Raw genomic sequence first — 20235 nt, 5'->3', positions numbered from 1 at the left:
AGAATAATGTTCAAGGCAGATTCAGAATGTGTAACTAAGAATTTATAGTTAGCAGTGTGTGTGTCTGTGTATGTGTGTGTGTGTGTGCATGTATGTGTGTGTCTGTGAGTTTCTGTGTGTGTGTGTGTGTGTGTGTGTGTGTGTATGTGTGTGTGTGTGTGCGCATGTATGTGTGTGTCTGTGAGTTTCTGTGTGTGTGTGTGTGTGTATGTGTGTGTGTGTGTGTGTGATTGTGTGTGTGTGTGAGCGTCTGTGTGCGTGTATGTGTGTGTGAGTGTCTGTGTGTGTGTGTGTGTATGTGTGCGTCTGTATGCGTGTATATGTGTGTGAGTGTCTGTGTGTGTGTGTGTGTGTGTGTGTGTGTGTGTGTGTGTGTGTGTGTGTGTGTGTGTGTGTGTATCAGTGCTGAAAAGCAAGTTATCCTCATGTGGCTTTGATTTAGGGGAGGTTTGCATAATTCTTCTGGCATCAGTAGCTGGAGTGAAGAGCACCAAGGTTTAAAGGAAAATTCAGGTTTTTAGCACTTTGAGTCCCTTTTCTGGTTTGTTTTGGATGAACTAGAGTGAAGGATACCGAAATTTTGACGATTGGTCCTGTCTCGACTTTTCTGACTCGTTTTGAATCGCCTTTGACTGCTCAGAGTGGCTGCCAACAGGCATACTGTAGGCTACTCAAACATGTCCTAAAACAACCCTTAACGTTCGTTTTCAAAACTGTGCAACTCACTGAGTGGTTAGTGGTGTTCGTTGATTATTAAAAGCAAATATATCGGCGCAATATATGATTTCCAGCCGTCTTATTTGCTAGGCCTATTGTGGAACTATGTATTCAGACACCTCACAACCGCGTATAAACTTCCGCTCAATATTTGAACCTGAAGCATAGACGGTGGCGCAGTAATATCAACGTGAGTCTTCAAACAGAAATCAATGGGATTTTACAAAATGCCAAATAAAACACGACAGAAACTGTATTTCGCTACGCTACTTGTTTTGGAACATCAACGAACACCACTAACCACTCGGTGAGTTGCACAGTTTTGAAAACGAACGTTAAGGGTTGTTTTAGGACATGTTTGAGTAGCCTACTACAGTATGCCTGTTGGCAACCACTCTGAGTAGTCAAAGGCGATTCAAAACGAGTCAGAAAGGTCGAGACAGGACCAATCGTCAAAATTTTGGTGTCCACCACTCTAGTTCATCCAAAGCAAACCAGAAAAGAAAGTGCTAAATACCGGAATTTTCCTTTAAGAGAGAGAGAGAGAGAGTGTGTGTGTGTGTGTGTGTGTGTGTGTGTGTGTGTGTGTGTGTGTGTGTCTGTATGTGTGAGAACCAATGCTTAAGAGAGAGAGTGTGTGTGTGTGTGTGTGTGTGTGTGTGTGTGTGTGTGTGTGTGTGTGTGTGTGTGTGTGTGAGCACCAGCGCTTACATTGTATGAAACACTCAGTAGATCATCCCCTCCTCAGACAAAACAAAGACCCCTGGCTCTCTCTCTTTCTCTCCGCATCTCTTCTCTCTCTCTCCCTCTCTCTCTTTCCCTCTCCCTCTCTCTCTCACTCTCTGCCCCATCTCTCTATGTCTTCCCCTTCATTTCTCTAAGCATCATACAATTCATGAATAAGGGAAAAAGTGAGGAAGAGCAGCTTACCACCCCTGGCAGAACAGCAACACTAGCATAACCTAAGCACATTCACATATTAGTTCACATAATAGTTTATTAGTAAAAAGGCAAATCATTACCTACAGTAAGTGTAAGTGCTGTAAGTGCAGAGCCCTAAACGGGACATGGGGTTTCTGGTGTCATTTCTGGTGACATCTTCAATGCACACCAGACATAAAACTATTATTTGTTGCCCATGCCCCTAAGGGATAAGAGAAATATGAAAGTCCCTAAATATGAATGCCCCTAAGGGAAATATGAATTGAATGAAAAAAATGTTATTCTGCTGACTCACCAAAGCGTGAGCAGACGGTTGTTGGCCTGCGGTGCTGGAGGCTGAAGGTAAAGCCACTGAGACAGGGGTACAGCTTCTTCACACCCTGCCCACACACACAGAGAAACATGGTTATACACCAGGGTGTGTGTGTGTGTGTGTGTGTGTGTGTGTGCGCGCGTTTGACAGGGGTACAGCTTCTTCACACCCTGCCCACACCCCTGCCAAACACACACAGAGAAACATGGTTATACACCAGGGTGTGTGTGTGTGTGTGTGTTTATGTGTGTGTGTGTATGGTTGGCTTTCAGGATACTCTTAATTGTACATTTCACAATTGACAGAAAATCACAAATTTCAGAAATGCTTCTAGGCAGGGATCATGGAAAATGTCCCACACAGTTTAGTTCACATGTCCTCTATGGGCACTTTCAGTCTGTCCCTAGAGGGTTTCCGGTGTACACAATGCAGGTAGGCTACTTTCCGGTGTACACAATGCAGGTAGGCTACTTTCCGGTGTACACAATGCAGTTAGGCTACTTTTCTGTCCCTAGAGGGTTTCCCGTGTACACAATGCAGGTAGGCTACTTTCCGGTGTACACAATGCAGTTAGGCTACTTTTCTGTCCCTAGAGGGTTTCCCGTGTACACAATGCAGGTAGGCTACTTTCCGGTGTACACAATCCAGGTAGGCTACTTTTCTGTCCCTAGAGGGTTTCCCATGTACACAATGCAGGTAGGCTACTTTCCGGTGTACACAATGCAGGTAGGCTACTTTTCTGTCCCTAGAGGGTTTCCCGTGTACACAATGCAGGTAGGCTACTTTCCGGTGTACACAATCCAGGTAGGCTACTTTTCTGTCCCTAGAGGGTTTCCCGTGTACACAATGCAGGTAGGCTACTTTCCGGTGTACACAATGCAGGTAGGCTACTTTCCGGTGTACACAATCCAGGTAGACTACTTTTCTGTCCCTAGAGCAGTGGTCCCCAAACTTTTTCTTCCAAGGGCCAGCTTACTATGCCTGGCTGTAAGAGAGGGCCAGAGACTAGGAGTATATCAGTAACCATAAATAGCTTAGTGCTGTGAACAACAGCAGTCTACCTTAGTAAATGTATTCCATTACATTTAATCTATAGGCTTTTGCAATTTAATATCATTGTTAGCTGTGTTTATATTGCCATCATGCCATATCAGTGTAAAATGTAACTCAAATTAAATAATACTAATAAAAAGACTTTTGCATTCCCAAAAGTATTAGCAGGTAGTCCCAAAAGTATATTTCATTAAAAATGTGTGAACACTGAACTCTGAAAATGTAAAGTTCTCAAACTATGAGAATTTTATGAAGTGCTGAAGTGGTCTGAAATGACCACCATTCTAACTTTCACTCACCTGAACTTGTATACATTGTATGAACATTTGAACAAATGATTATCCCAGAAAGTCCCAGAAATATGACTTGAATATAAGTTAGTTAGTTAGTTATTAACAATTCATTTAAAATTCATACACAACTATGATACTAAAATATTGGCAAAATGCATTGCAACATGGATTAAAAATGTTGTACAAAATATAATAAATCAAGATCAAACAGGTTTCATACAAGGAAGGAATATTTCCAACAGTATTAGACAAGTATTAGAAATAATAGAATATTATGATAATAAAAAAAAGCCAGGATTCATTTTTGTTGCAGATTTTGAAAAAGCCTTTGATAAAATAAAATGGGACTTTTTATACAAATGTTTAAATTATTTTAATTTTGGGGAAACCCTGATAGCTTGGATCAAAGTGATCTACCATTGTTCAATAAGTAAAATAATGAACAACGGATATATGTCAAAGTCAATTATACTTAAAAGAGGAGTGAAGCAAGGCTGCCCTTTATCCCCTTACCTATTTATTATAGCAATAGAGATTCTTGCAAATAAGGTTAGAGGTAATAGAGATAATATTATAGCTTTAAAAACACAAAGTTTACAATCAAAAATTTCTATGTATGCAGACGATACAACTTTTATGATTAATTCTGATAGTATGTCTCTGCAAAACTTAATATTAGATCTAAATAATTTTTCAAAAATGTCTGGACTAAAACCTAACTATGATAAATGTAATATTATGAGACTCGGTCCACTAAAGAAAACAAATTTTACTCTTCCTTGTGAGCTACCGATCAAATGGACAGATGGTTCTATACACCTATTAGGAATTTATATTCCAGAAAACATAGGAAATATTGCATTAATTCATTTTAATAATAAGCTCAGTAGAGTGTCTAAAATTCTGCAACCATGGTATGGCAATAAATTAACAATTTATGGTAAAACAACCTTGATTAATACATTGATAGTGTCACAGTTCACATACCTCATGCAGGCACTACCAACTCCTGGTGAATCTTTTTTTAAAGAATATGAGCAAAAGATATTTAAGTTCATATGGAATAATACAAAAGATAAAATTAAGCGTGTATATGTACATAACGATTATGCATTTGGTGGAATTAAGTTACTGAATCTGAAAGCCTTAAACATATCATTAAAAGCTTCCCTTATACCAAAACTTTACTTTAATAACAATTGGCTTTCAAGTCAACTCCTGCAAAAGGCTCATCCAATTTTTGAAAAAAAATCTCAAGATTCTTGTCAGAAGCTTTGATGAAATGGTTGCAATTTCAGTACCATCCACCAGATAACACGGTGCAAGTACTACAGCAAATGCTGTGGTTAAATTCCAACATATTGATGGGAGGAAATACAATTTTTTTTGAACAGATGTTCCTAAAAGGAATTATTTTTGTTAAGGACATAGTGGAGGGTGGCAGAATCCTATCATATATACAGGTAAGACAAAAGTTTGGTGACATAGGTACATTGCAACAATATAATCAACTAATTGGATCAATACCTCAATTATGGAAAAAATACATTAAAAAATCGCCTGAATCATATTTGGTATGTAGACCTCATATGAAAACAGCAAAATGGATCGCTAAAATTAAAATAAATAAAGAAATATATAGTTTTTATTTGGGAAAAAATAAGATTGTGAATATACCACATAAACTTTTTGCAAGTTGGGAAGGAATGTTGGATACTCCCATACCATGGAAACAGGTATTTAGAAATTTATACAAAACAACATTGGATAGTAAAACAAGATATTTCCAATACAGATTGATATATAAATATTTGGAAACAAAAAAAATGCTTTACATATGGGGAATAGAATCATCTCCAAACTGTCGTTTCTGTCAAGAAGAAGAAGAAACAGTAGACCATTTATTTTGGTATTGTTCAACAACTGCGTTATTTTGGTTAGAAGTCCAGAAATGGCTAACTAAAAATAACATTAAATTATACATAGATATGTTTACAGTGTTACTTGGTAACCTGTCAGAGACAAATAATATACAAAATATAATTATTCTACTTGGAAAAATATTTATTTTTAGATCAACACCTAAAATTATTATTAATTATTATTAAGATTTAAAAATTATATTAAACTGTATTGTAAAACTGAATGTCAAATGGCATATGAATCAAAAAAAGTTATGTATGCTGAAAGATGGGCTAAACTTAAAGAAGCAGAAAGATGGATAGATTGAAGTAAGACTGGTGGACGGACAAATAGATAAATAAATATGATAAATAAGTGAATGCTTTATTAAATAGGCACACTTCCTAAAAGCAGAGGGAGGATGATATTACTGTTTTTGTTGATTATTATTTGTTGATTATTTTCTTATTTTTCATGAGTGATGTATTTTTGTATTGTCTCCTTATGATCATTATTATAATGAACGAAAAGAAAGTAAGAAAAAAGAGACAAAAAAAAGAAAAAGAAAAATAGTCCTCCATTGCGGGGGGGTGGTGGTGGGATAAAAAAAACAAAAAAACAATTCATTTATAAACTTTTAGAATACTTTGAGCACTGATGCAGTCAGCATAGGCCTCTTACATTGTTTGCAGATAGGCCTACATTTCATTCCGTTTTTGATGGCAAACGCGAAACAGCGCCAAAACAACCACCAGTGGACAAAAAGAGTATTACATGTGTACTGTTAAGACTCGCCATAGAGAACGAATGGGGGAAATTGCGGAGGTTATAGTTTGACGATGTCGTACTCCCGTGCGGGCGGGGTTGGTATATACCACGGACATGTTTTGGGGGGCCACCCAAAATGAGGTGGCAGGCCGTAGTTTAGGGACCACTGCCCTAGAGGGTTTCCCGTGTACAATGCAGGTAGGCTACTTTTCAATCTGTTCCTGGAGGGTTTCCGGTGTACACAATGCAAGTCAAGTCAAGTCAAGTCAGTTCTATTTTTAAAGCGCATTTAACATGCACAGAGTGGAACCCAAAGCACTCCACAAACAAGACACATAACAACAAGACAAAAGATGCCGGATAGAGCAACATAGTCCCCAGTGTGCCCGTGACATCAAGACATGACAAATACATTTAAAAAATAACAAATACAAAATATGCCGGACGGAGCGGCGTAGTCGCCAGTGTACCCGTGACACCAAGACATACAAGACAGACAACAAAACAAATAAAGAAATAAAAAGTAAAAAAAAAAAAAAGAAAAAGAAAATATATTTATAAAAGGGGGAAAGGTGATGTTAAAATCAGTCCAATTTCCAAACCAGCTGAAAATGTCCAAGGGCAATGATGACCCGTGAACACTGCACACAGAGCTGTGTCTTCACAACCAATGAAACGGCAACAAGGTTCTTTAGCAACTGACTAACCAGGTGAATTCACTGGCAGTCTGGAGATAGCGTTAACGTTACGCCTTGCAGTCTGGAGATCACTGGAAGCACAGTCTGAAGTAGTGGGTGATCTTGTAGATCCACAATTCGGTGGATTTTTAACAGCGACCGTTTGTTGCTCCGTGAGATTGCAGCTCTTCACCGTTAACGTTAGTCTGCAGTTGGCATGGCAGCTCGCAGGTCAGCAACAGCTCGGCGGCCACGGCAGATCTTTCGCAGAGTAGCCTACAGTAGGTCCAGCTGTCCTGAGAGATCCCCTCGATCAGACAGTGAAGTGCAGCACCGTTCACGGATGGATGGAAGGATGTCAGAGGCCCAGCTAGGGCAAAAGCTAGCCATAGCAAGCTCCCAATGGACAAACGTCAACGACATCAGCTGACTTAAAAGCAGTAAAAAGGACTAAAACTATCAAAAACTATCAAAAATAACGTAAATAAATAGGGAAAACATTTAACTAGACAAACCAATACAAAAAAATAAACATGACATTACATAAAATTACGAACATTACATAAAAACAAACAAAAACATGATGCCAGACGGAGCGGCGTGTCTCGCCAGCGTCCCCGTAACCTAGCAACCGTGCAGGTAGACTACTTTTCAATGAAAATGTATCAGACTTTGCCGTAGTGGCAAACATCAATTTTTCATTTTTGTTTGTCCCCAGGTTAACCATATTAGCTACCATAATGTTGTCTGTGCCACTGGAAAAGCATTAGGAATGCACATCTTTGCTTATGTAGTTGACAGGGTCTATACTGCACCGTACAGTGCATCTATCGTATGGTATGCTGCATCATATACCGCACCTATCGTATGGTATACTGCATCTTATACTACATTGTATACCGCACCTATCGTATGGTATACTTCATCATATACTGCATCGTATACCGCACCTATCGTATGGTATACTGCATCATATACTGCATCGTATACCGCACCTATCATATCATATGCCACACCTATCATACCGTATACCACACCTATCATATCATGTACAGCACATATCATATACCACACCTATCATACCGTATACCGGACCTACAGTATCGTATCATATACCGTATCATATACCGCACCTATCGTATAATACTGTATCGTATACCGCACAAATACGTGAGCGCAACTATTTATTCATAGCATGAAACAAGCACCTTAACCACGCGCATGTTGAAATCAACTTGAGGGCAATTCCGCGCAAAACTGTCACATCTATAACGCCAACACAATGTCATGGTATTTAGTTGGCGTTATTGATGTGACAGTTTTGCGTGGAGTTGCCCTTGAGCATTTCACCAAATGCTCAGAGCCCTTTCCACCACACAGCACACGGTGGGCTACATTTGCATGAGATGAAAGCAGCTTTCCATCTATCCAGGGCTTCAGCACAATGCACCTCTTTCATGCCCTCGCCAGGACAAAACACCATGCACATCAAACATCATACCGCACACTTTACCTGACACACCTTCGATTGAAGGACAAACACACACACACACACTCCTCTTTCTCTCTCTGTCACACACACACATACACACACACACTGACATAGACGTATACACACATGCACTCACACTCATACACACATGCACATGTGCGCGCATACACACACACACATACACACACACACACACACAGAAACTCACAGACACACACATACATGCACACACACATGCACGCACACACACACATGCACGCACACACACACACACACACACACACACATATTGGGCTAATTTCAAAGTCATGAAATGTCCTCTGGTCATTATAGAAGCAGTTCTAATAGACCCCAGACCACTCATACCAAGGTTCCATTGTTTGGGGCAATACCCGGGCTGAACAGACTGTTCTTCTTTTAATTACAATCATTACGTTGTTTGTTTGTAATGCACACTGGCACAAGTGGCTTTCCTAAAGCATTATTTGACATTACAGTTTTTTTCAGTCGCTAACAAGCGTTTGTCCAACCAGTTGTCACATTTTCAAAACTCTAAATACAGTTAGCACAGCATCGGTCTTTTGTGGCCATACCATTCACACATTTCATGTCGTTTTTACACGATATGCAGTCAGTGAACGCATTTCCACAATGCTTACATTTTCTTAACAGACAAGCTATACCTCCCAACAAAATTATGGATTGTTTTTGCAGTATTTACGAATGTTAACACACAACATCCCACAATAGCAAAAACAATATTCCAAACTTTAGATACAGTATAAAAACCTCTGCTTCTGCAATGATATCAGTTCAAAACAATATATCTCAGCTGATAATAAACAAACAATTAAATAATTGACACACAATTGATTTATGTTGGGTAAATTGGGCCAACCATAGCTGATTCCAGTCTGGTTTAGACTCAGTGGCAGGGGTTATTTTTTTCTATTACATTGACACGTACACAGTAAAAGGAGGACTTTGAGGAGTGATATTTTTAGAAACAGAAACAGAAAAAGACAAACACTGTAATGTCTGGATGAGGAAGAGTAAGAGCAAGGGGCCCAGGGAGAAGAGCAGGAGCAGTGAGAGGAGCAGTGAGAGATGCAGGAGCAGTGAGAGATGCAGGAGCAGTGAGAGGAGCAGGGCCAGGGAAAAGAGCAGGCCCAAAGAGAGGGCAAGGTAGAGGTGTAAGAATGCGTGGTGGTGGCATTCCAAAGGTTGCAAGTGATGAAATTCGTGCCACTATCATTGACCATGTAATCAGTGCGATGCTGATGAAAACATGTGGCCTAACCCTGAAGATCGCAGAGATTAGATGCAGTAATTTTGTGCTTTTTTTAGTCCCCCCCCTCCCCCTTTTTATCTGGGCTTTTTGCTGTTGTTTTTTTGTTCGGAATGCTCTTGTGTGTTTCATGGATATTTTGTTGTTTACTGAAAGCAATACTGTAAAACTTTTTCTGTTCCATCATACTGTAAACAGTACTTCTACTGTACCTCCTGTAGTAAACAGTAAAGGAAAAAAATAAACTGATTTGCTTTTTACTGGACCCATATATACCTAGACCCACTGTCATTATTTAAACGTTTGTGATCATTAATTAACTCTTACATACTCCCCATTCCTGACCTGTCATGCGACAATATGACGTCACGGGAGTGCCTAACCATTTTGCGCGTGGTGGTCGCGGCACTAGCTGCAATATTCTCCTAAACAGAGGTGTTGCTGTTTGTTGCTGTTGTGAAAAGGCTATCGCTACCCACTTCACACCGTAGAAGAAGCAATGAAGCTGCTCTAGTTGCCATGGTGAATCAGTGAATCTGTGATCGGTGGCGGGGTCTATTTGAGGGAGCCGTGAGCGCGCACTTATCCAGGATAGGTTTCACCTGGCTTGATGAATCCGTGTCTGCGCATCCTGGCTTGCTCGTTGTGCAACCAATTAAGCCTGTACGCTCTTGTTTCGGATTCATTGAGCGCAGCTCAGTAACTTATCCCGGATGTCTTAATTCTGCTTTTGTGCAACGGACCCCTGGTGTACTTTGATTGAATGCGTGTACCTTGTGAAGTGAAAACAAGTGTCATTCTTTGACAGAATAATTTCATTTTGAGTCAGATTTCCAGTGTTTTGGTAAAGTTAGTGTGTGCAGAGAAATATGTGTTAGTAATATAATTAACAAAATGTGTTTTTGAGAAAAAAATTATCCATTTGTGTTTTCTAGGTGTGAGTCTGTGTTAAGAGTTTAGAAAAGGTATCTGAAGTATGGGTAAGCGCTTGTTAGCGATAATGCAGTCGGCATTATCCCCTTTGGCCTTTTAGATGAGAGGACAAACAGGGAATAGATAGGAAACCCAGAGATAGAGAGGGGGAGAGAGAGTGAGAGAATGAAGGACACTAGTTTAACACTACATTTCATGATCCTTCTATTCCTTAACCTTTATATGACAATGCAAATACCTTATTTGTCATGCCAATAAAGCACTATGAACTGTAAAAAAATAAAATAACATTGAATTGAGAGAGTGAAGGAGAGACTGAGAGAGAGAGAGAGAGAGAGATAGAGAGAGAGAGACTGTGCTTTGAATTATAGAGCACAAGATAACCTGTGCAACAGGACATATCAAAACAACAAAATGAACCCAATTTCTCCATGATCCTACCCACCTCTTCCCAATCTCCTTTCTTTTCTTTCAAACTCCTCCTTCCTCCCTCCTCTCTTTACACACTCTCCTCTCTCCTAGTCTAACAGCCCAACAACTCTTTATGAGCACATAACTGTCCGTGCCTGTGCCTGTATAAAAACATGACTTTATGAGCACATAACTGTCCGTGCCTGTGCCTGTGTAAAAACATGTCTAGCCCCAAGACCTCTCATTTCCCACCACCACGATTCTCCTGAAGGATCCTCTGAGGAAGAGGAGGCCATCAGAGAGAGATGAAAGAGAAGGTGCAGAGAGAAAGAGAGAGAAGGGTGCCATGTAGAGGGAGGACATGATCTAGTAAGGATGGATGGATGGAGTGAGAGAGAAGGAGAGAGAGAGACAGAGAGAGGAGGGGGGGTGACCATTATGACATTTCCAGACATTACTCAGAGGTGAAAAAATGAGGCTCCCCGATTGGGTGGCCAAATCCTAGAATTCCTTTTGGGTGGTGGTGAATATGTACAGTATGTGTGTGTGCGTGGAACCCCTGTGCCGGGAATCCTTCCAATCTAATTGTCTAACGTAAATCACAGGTACATTAGACGTAATCCCTCCAATCTAATGAGTTTATATATTTAATCTCTCGTTTGTTTACATAGACCACATGCTAGACAAATATCTATCTCATCCCATTATTTAAGCTCCAGCTAAAAAATAAAGAGATCTATTTCACTATTTCATTATATACAATCATAAATAACCAATTATTTAAGTGTACGGTTCTTAGCAGAGGCTTTTGTCGAGCGAGACTTCTTATGGCATCAATAAATTTAACATTAACATTAAAATTAACAGTTTAAAGTAAGGTCATATAGCCTATCAAAAAATGCAAATATTAGTAATATAATTTAAAAAATTAACACATTTATAGTAATCTTTTAAAATAGCTATTAATCCAAGTCGCAAAATTACCTTGATTGTTCCTTTGTATTTTTTGTTTGGGAACAGTCTGACTAAAATACAGATGTCGTGTTATGTTTTAACATGTTACACATGTTTACACCTGTTTTTTTGTTGCTGTTGTTTTTAGGTAAACAATGCACTGATAACGTCGTGATAATGAGCCAAATGTAAAATGTAATAATGAGCAAAATGTAAATGTAAAAATGAGCAAAGTGTAAATTGACAACTAATTCTGTCTAAAATAATACCAGAGACTTATTAAAAAATAAGCACTTAATAAAAAAAATAGCAATTATGAGTGACACAAGACAAACAAGCTAATGTCAGAGGACTTACCGTAGAAGGTGCAGTTAATATGGGAGGCAATTTTTCTCTGACCTTGTGGTCCATCTCTAGTCCACTCTCCTCGTTCATTTCTAAGGACTTGTAGAATTAGAGTGAATACTTAATAACTTTGTTGATATTTGTTAACAGTTGGTTGACGACTCGAAAATGAAAACTCCTTTCTTACTCGGTGGCCAGAGAACAACGCATATTGTCAAGACTCATCTTCAGGGTCCCGTCGTGAGGCAGGTGTGCTCTCACTCACTCAACCTGTTTCTCACGCACTGAACTGATGCTACAGAAACGGGTCGTTTTCCTCAAGTCACGTGTAGCAGGCAGTATAGTCCGGAAAAAAACGGTCGAATGGTACTTAAAAGGACTGGGGGAGCATATTTCACCCATTTCGTTCCCTCTGAGTATTGCTTATGTTGTTGTTTCGCCTGCACGGGCAGCACAGTTGTTCCCTAGCGCCATGTTGTTAGGAGGAGGCGCGTAGAAACCAAAGCTTGGAAACAGAGTTGGCCGCGTATGCCTGGGGACGAGGTCTGCGTCACAGCGCATCCGTAATGGTGCTGATGTTCGGAGAAAACTGAGCCAGCATTATTTTCGCACTCAATGCAAAATTGAAGTAGCCTAAGTCAAGCAGCTAAGTAACGATTAGGCTAAGTCAAAGCACGAATAAAGTCACTTTATCTATGACTATCTATAACAGCTAGGGCTTGTACATAATTTTCATCACATATTTAACAGAATGTTGTAATTTAGGTATTTTTATGATGGACAAGTAGATCATTTGTAATTGTATTCTCATCAGATGAGTCTGTATTGTCTCCATTAATGTGCCTCAATAAAGATGCCATATAGTTCACTCTAACTCCTGCCTTCAAACTCATCTCAGCACATTTGCATATGCAAGTAGTCATTATTGTTAAAATATCTCTATTTTTCTGTGTGTGTGTGTGTGTGTGTGTGTGTGTGTGTGTATGTGTCATAGCTGTCAACCCTACCGTTTTTTCCGGGTTTCTCACGTATTTTGACTTTTTTGCTGCTGTCTTCCCGTTTTAATATTTTCCCGTAAATATCCCGTATTTTAACAATCTCATAACATTAGCTCTACCATCGGACTTGTCAGTCTCTGTAGCCCACTGTTGTCCTGTTGCTCCCCATTGCCCTTTCAGCGAAAGATGTTTTCAAAGCATCGTTTTGCTTGCTTGAAGGCGACAGTGAGACTATTTAAGATGACAGCGTGGTTGTCGTGAGAGCACGATTCAGTGGCACCAGCATAGTGTATACACTGTGTGTATCGGCCTACCAGGCTACTCAGCTACGAGTAGAGAAAGAATTCCCCCTGTTGGTATATTCACTCCAAGTTGGCCTACCATAACTTCCAAACTCTGCACTGTAGCCCATAAACTGCATGACAGGCAATTTATATTTTTTCTCTAAAATAACCAAATGCATTTGTTCAACTATGAAGAAGAATTACGCATAGGCTACTACGCACACATTTTGTTTGCTTGCGCAGGAGAGAGAATGACACAGGGGCATCGATTACAGAACTTTAGCCTTGTTAGGGGTGTATAAAGTTGACCAAATTAATATAGGCTGTTGTTAGGCGTAAATAAAGTATAGGCTACTTTGTTGTATTGTTTAGCTGACCAATGCACGATTATCTCTCTTTTTCTGTGTGTGTTTCCTGGTCACAGGGCTCTCTGATATTCTCTTTCTATTTCCACACACACCATCTGCGTGCCATGTGTCCCAGGCACACCCATTCAGGAAGGACATCACCATGTAGAGCGTTTCTTTCACAAGAGGCCAGGAGCAGCGCTTGAACACCAGCCCAAGAGAGAGATAGATACACACACACACACAGAGAGAGAGAGAGAGAGAGAGAGAGAGAGAGAGAGACTTTATTGATCCCCAGGGGAAATTCAAGAGAGGCCATAACATGACATGCTGTGTTGCGTAACACAGCAGTGGTAAAGCGCTGTCACCCTGCTGAAAATCGCACTGTGTGCAGCTCAGAGGACAAGGGTGTTGATGAATCTGTTTACATGCCACCTTCTGTTCAATAGACTCTCTTTCTCTCTCTCTCTCTCTCTCTCACACACACACACACACACACACACACACACACAGAGAGAGGTAGAGAGCTTTGAGCTTCTGCTACTGCCTCTGACTTTGACCTCTGGTCTAACAGCAGATTAAATCCATATGCATTGCCTGGCCTTTCTTGCAGACAGTCTCCAAATGAGGGAGTTCACTTAGTGCAAATTAGATTTAACCCATACAGGAACTTCAGGGTACAACCATATGATTCCCTTATTTAGTTCTGCGCAGGACTTGAATTAGCAACCATGCAAGCAATGTACAAAGTATAGTTTAGTTCCTAACTGTATTCAGAGGTTGTTTGAAATTATAGGGCTCAGTTTAGAGAAGTAGTGTAGTGATCCTTACTATTTATGTCAAATACACACTGGCAAAACAAGATTAACAGGCGAGCCACTTACAGTACTTAAATTAGACAAATCATTCAGAATTAAAAAACAAAAAACTTTTATTTGTCATTTTCTAAACACTACCATTGAAATACACACATTTTTGAAGGTGTATTCCAACACTTGTGCCCAATGATGGCTTTCAGAGTCATTCAGAGCTTTGTTATTGTAAAGAGAATTCAGGTTACTTATACTTATACTTATTTAGGTTTGTATTTTGGTGTGCCCAGCAGAGGATGATTTATGGAGAAAGATCTAGAGGAAGTGTTTGAGCAGGAGGAGGATTGGGCAGGACAAGGAGAAGGTGCAGAGTAAGAAGGTGAAGGAGTAAGGGTCAACGCATACCTAGCCAATAGCTGGACGACTTATAACGTCTGGCCCATCAATGGCCTGTCAATTTCTGTGTCTCCAGTCAGTGTGTGGTGTATCAGAATCAGAATCAGCTTTATTGGCCAGGTTTGCGTAAACAAACAAGGAATTTGACTCCGGTTAATCTTTCCTCTCAAAGTACAACACTCATTTAACATATAAAGAATACAAACAGAAAGGTCAGTAAGAAATATAAAAAAAATACTGATATAGAAACCTATTAAAAAAAAAAAAAACATAATAGTAACAATAAGTGTATGTGCATGATAAATAGTATGAAGAGCAGTATAATATGGCTATGTATAAGTTGTATAACATTTAAATAAATAATAGAACACAGGATAGGGTGGTGGGGGGGGGGGGGGTAGTTGGTGATGTCTGCCTCCTTGTTGCATGGTCATGGACACCACAACAGGCACAGTCACAGAGACAATATACAAATGTACAATTACAATTGAAGAGAGGGAAGGAATAGTGCAATATCAGAATAGTCTGAGATAGTCTGTACACAACACTGGCATCACAAAATACCTCTGTCAGCTTGTTTGTGACTGATTGAACATGTTGAAAGCAGTGTCAGAGCTGTCGGGAAAAGGGTTACTCTGATTGGCTCTTTAACTTGCCTCCTTGTTGCTTAGAAGCATAGTGTAATGATCAGATATTCCAGTAGGGAGATCCAGTCCTCTGGATGAATGGATCTAATAAGCAGTGTTATCTCTTTTTTTTTCTCCTCAGCCTGTTGCTTTCCCTCACGACCAAAACACCAAGGAGTGACAATGCCAGTGTCATTTGCAACTTATTATCAAAAATACACTTTGATTAAAAGTCGCATTAAATTAGGGGTTTAAAATTCTATTGTGTTGTTTTATATGACACACACTTAGTGAAGGTGGGTCATTTTTAACCTCAGGACAAGTAAACCATGGGGAGTACAGAAGGTTACAGACAGCAGAATCGTGCTGCTACTGCCCTCTACTGGAGAAAAGGAATATCACCCTAATTTAAATGATGCTGCATGATTCAAAGTGTATCATGCAAGAACATAAGGTACCATGTGACATACTGTATGATGGGCATTGAGATGACGCACTAATGCTTTGTTTGCAAAGACCTTGGACCTATGGACCTTGTTTATGGTATTACATTAGTCAATATTATTATATTAATTGCAGTAGTATTATACTATTAGTAAATATGTGCCAGAAAACCCAGGTTTCCAGAGATGGGGTGATTCCAATGAATCTGGAGATGATGAGTGGGCACAGTAGTGCAGTCAGAGGGGTGGCAAATGGGGCGGCTGCCCACCATGGCCCTCCTTAGAGGTGAGAAGGGTGTTTCCGTTAGAAGGGTTGGTTTTTATGTGACTTCACTTCACTGACGTTTTACCTCTAAATAACTTAGTTACTTTAACTAACTCTGAAATAATGTAATCAATGAGGATTAGAAATAAAGCTGTATGCTGCTTGTGCTGGAAGTATGCTATTTAACATGTGTTACACTTTGTAACCTAATGGGGGGCACTGAATAAGATAGCTGCACAGGTGAGAATTTTAGTATGTGTAGTTTTCCTCATGCCTGCTGAATGTTGACCAGTACATGGGTTGTTTCCTGGAGCAGAGCAATAGGCTGTTTTGTAGTGATAGTTGACACTCATCAGTAGACATTTATTTTCTTTTTTTTCCACAAAATGTCAAGTTGGTGTCGTTAAATTTCAACCAAACCCATGTACTTTATCAACATCATGCATTTACCCAAGAATAAATAAATACATATATGAGATGACATATCACTTGCTAGTTTGTTATTTTGTCAAAGCATGTCTCTCAACAAGAGAAAAAACAAATACAACAAGAGTTTATTTACTGTAACAGTTTGCATTGATACAATGATGCTTCAGTGAAAATATAACATCAAATAATTCCATGCTAATCACAAATATTTTTCATCAAAACATCTCAGTGTTTTTTGTATGTTAATTATCAATATTTTCTATCAAAGCAGAGGGGTGTGTGAACAGCAGCGAGAAAAAGCATCAGGCTTGCCTGGTGTCCCTTTAAGATGGCGGATCCTCCATATGAACGAGCAGAGGAAGTGTAAGTGGCTAGGGAGAGGGTGAAGAAACTAGTTTCGGAAATCGGAAAGGGCCTATGACTCCTCTGCAGACTCTGGTGTTCCTGGATTAGGAGCTCATGTGATCAGGCACAGGGACACTTGAGGAGTCAGTAGACTAAATGGCAAGCCCAGGGTAGAGCGGCTGAGTGAATGTTAAGTAGAATGTGTGCAGGTGTGTGTTTGTGTCTCAGAGGAAACACTGTAGAAGGACAGAGTGCCTGTTGGCCAGTCCAGGTACATTCTAGCTGTTACTCAAAGTCAAGGATCCTCGAGGATTCTTGCTTGGTAGAACTGAGCCCGGCCGAGTCAAATCCTTTAAGGCTTCTTAGCATTCGGAAAACACACAATTTACTAGTTGCACGAAAGGCTCTTGGTGAGCTTGTTTTGTTTCTTGTGGAGCCAGGTGTGTTTGAATCTGAATGTAATTAGTGTCTGCACAGACCCGGTTGGGTGTTGAACCTAGTGAATCACATTACAATAAAGAAGGACATGTATGGTACACACTAATTACATTCGGAATATCGGCAGGTTCAAACACCACAGGAAACAAACAAGCTCACGGAGAGCCTTTCGTGCAACTAGTCCTTGGAACAGACTAGCGAGTGTGCAGGAAGCTGCAGGTGTGCGTTATTGAAAATCATGTCTCATACCTGCTTCTTTTTGAAAAACAATGAATGCGCCACTGTCATACTCCCACGTTAATGAATTAAATTACGAAATACATGTTTTATTTGTTTGCTATAACAAATCGCAGAGCAGTCGTAAAGAGAAACATGTACTAATTAGCTCACAATCACACTGGTTGGAAAATATTCAAATACCTTTCCTAAATGCCTTCACACGATTATGTTGTGAGAGTTCAAAGTTGTCAAAATAACCTGAGCCCATACTTCATTTAGGCTACTTTACATAGTGACAATAAAGACAATGTTTACATTTAAATACATAGTAAACTGCCTTGTTTAATACAGATTTTAAATCCTCCATAAATGTGCGCACAGAATTGTGGGTGTTCTGAGAACGCTGAGGATGCATCCTTGAAAATTCCTTGGTAGAATCTGGTAGACTTTGATGGATGCTTGATATTGGAACAGTACTTCGGCGGACGTGACTTCCTGAGTTCAGCTCTAACCGACAGAGCCCGACATTCTCCGAACACATCTGCAACCATTGTAGTCTGAACTATGTTGGTTGAAACCAACATCGTTCAAACTAACAAAGTACTATGTAAGTACGACGGTTTTGGGAAACAGTCGTAACTTACATGTTGGTTAGTTGAACGATGCATCGTACCACGTTAGTAAAAAGCTAACCTCCGTAGTTGTACGGGAAACGCACCCCTGAATGAGTGAGTGAGGGAGAGAAAGCAGAAATGAGAGAGAGAAATATAGTGCAGTGTAGACAGTAGTATACAGTTGGTTTGCAGAAGGTGGTTTAGAGTAATATAAATGAAATATAAATATGTGCAGTATCTTAGCAGTTACCTTACAGTAAGAGCAGAATAAATATGGATATGTAATATGAACAATGTTGAACAACATGTTGTTGTGTAAGTGCTTTGGGTTTCACTCTGTTCTAAAAGCGCTATATAAATGAATACTTTACTTTATCATTGCCCTTCATTTCACTGGAATATTTTCATGCCTTTATGCAGCATTTTTCCAATGTTGCCCTTGTTATGTGTTTTCATTGTGACACTGAAAACTGAATACTGTTACCACACACAAGTATTTCATGATATTTTAAATGCACAGATACAGTTTACAGATACTTTATTCCATTATTATTATTAAATGCACAGATACAGTTTACAGATACTTTATTCCATCAACCCCTTATGATAATACAAGCATGTCAACTGCTCCATCTAGGAGCCCAACAGTGAGGCAGAGGCGCGGTACAACAACGCCCATAGCCGGACCCGCGTTGTTGTGGAGAGGGCCCTGGGCATGTGGAAAGGTGTGTGAGCAAATCCGCTGGTGGCCTGAAGCTCCATCCTGCAAAGGCGTGCAGTGTAGTTTTGGTGGCGGCGCTTCTGCAACATGGCCCTTCAGGATCACATCCCACTGCCGGCTGATGAGGAGCTGTTAGTGGAGGAGGTGGAAGAGGTCATTCCAGTGGCTGCTGCACACCTTCCTGCTGGCCTTGAAGCACACTGGGAATTAGTTGCACATATGTTTGGCCCCTAAACACCCAAACCCCACAATTCCCTGCCACATTCCCTGTTTTTTCCCCTTTTGTTTATGTTTTTTACATTTATTTTAGTTTGGTGGGGGTGAGGGGGTAAATGTACTTAACTTTCCCATCATCACTTTCTCCCCATGATCCCTCCCACACACACACGTTTCCTATGAGCCATGACATCAAAATACACACACAGATTGAAAGGTCACAAAGCAAAGGCAACTTACCATTTTTCCGCCTCCCATGACAGGCCTACCCATCCCTGGGCCATGAAGGACAAGTTAAATCAGTGAAAATCATGTCACATTTTGACACTGACCACAGCATTCTGCATGCTCACTTATCCGCCAAGTCCCAGAGGTCTTAAAGTTCTCTAAGCGAGAGGCTACTCAACTTCACAGCAGCATTCTCCAATGTCATTGTACCAACATAATTCAGCTATGTGTTCAAATATTAAGATCACATAATAACTAAGAGTAGCCTAACTTATACACACGCTAAACACAGCTTGTGATCAGACAAGATACAACACAAACCCCACTCCACAGGCATAGTCTACTCACCTCACACCCATCGACTCAGTCTTGAACCCCTGACCTCTCTCATGTAAAGCACACACGCTACAGTCTCTGCCACAGCACAGTCACTTCACCACATCATAATGGGCTGTAGAGTCCATATACCGTTAGCTATGTGTATGATTAGCAGATGCTTCATCCAAACACACTTAACATACGACTACAATGTAATTATTTAAGATTAGATTGTTGCACAATGCAATAATCTTTTGCGGTGTCACTTAAGAACACGTTTGAAGATAAGAAAGAAGTCGAGTAAGAAAGTGAGGACATTTGTAGGCTTAGATTTTGATGCAGTAGGCCTACAGACTAAACCACATGTTCCTTTCTCTGCTTTTACCTCATAGGCCTAATAAAATATAGCCTTCACTTAGCAAAGATAATGGCAAACTATTCTGGCAAC

At 40.0% G+C, this 20235-nt stretch overlaps 1 protein-coding gene and 1 long non-coding RNA gene across 5 annotated transcripts in view; both read right to left on the bottom strand.

The window, feature by feature from the left end:
• The window catches only part of LOC121685567 (probable E3 ubiquitin-protein ligase HECTD2), a 64507-nt gene extending 51944 nt beyond the window's left edge, over positions 1–12563 (bottom strand). For all 4 annotated transcript variants that reach the window (XM_042066162.1, XM_042066161.1, XM_042066164.1 and 1 more), the window contains exons 1-2: positions 12101–12563; positions 1955–2039 (exon numbers count right to left, since the gene is read on the bottom strand). In XM_042066162.1, coding sequence (XP_041922096.1) covers positions 1955–2039; positions 12101–12178 — 163 coding nt within the window. In that variant the 5' untranslated portion in view covers positions 12179–12563. The remainder of the gene's footprint in view (positions 1–1954; positions 2040–12100) is intronic.
• A 6351-nt stretch (positions 12564–18914) lies between these two features.
• Positions 18915–19994, bottom strand: LOC121685801. The gene is made up of 3 exons (XR_006023444.1): positions 19818–19994; positions 19482–19516; positions 18915–19214 (listed from the first exon to the last, which is right to left on the bottom strand). It is a non-coding gene; the product is annotated as an uncharacterized LOC121685801 (long non-coding RNA).
• Positions 19995–20235: the final 241 nt, after the last annotated feature.

This window comes from Alosa sapidissima, chromosome 16 (assembly GCF_018492685.1).
Source record: "Alosa sapidissima isolate fAloSap1 chromosome 16, fAloSap1.pri, whole genome shotgun sequence".
Lineage (NCBI taxonomy): Eukaryota > Metazoa > Chordata > Actinopteri > Clupeiformes > Clupeidae > Alosa > Alosa sapidissima.
Note: the sequence above shows the minus strand (reverse complement) of the source record. Positions and strands in the feature narration are given on the sequence as shown.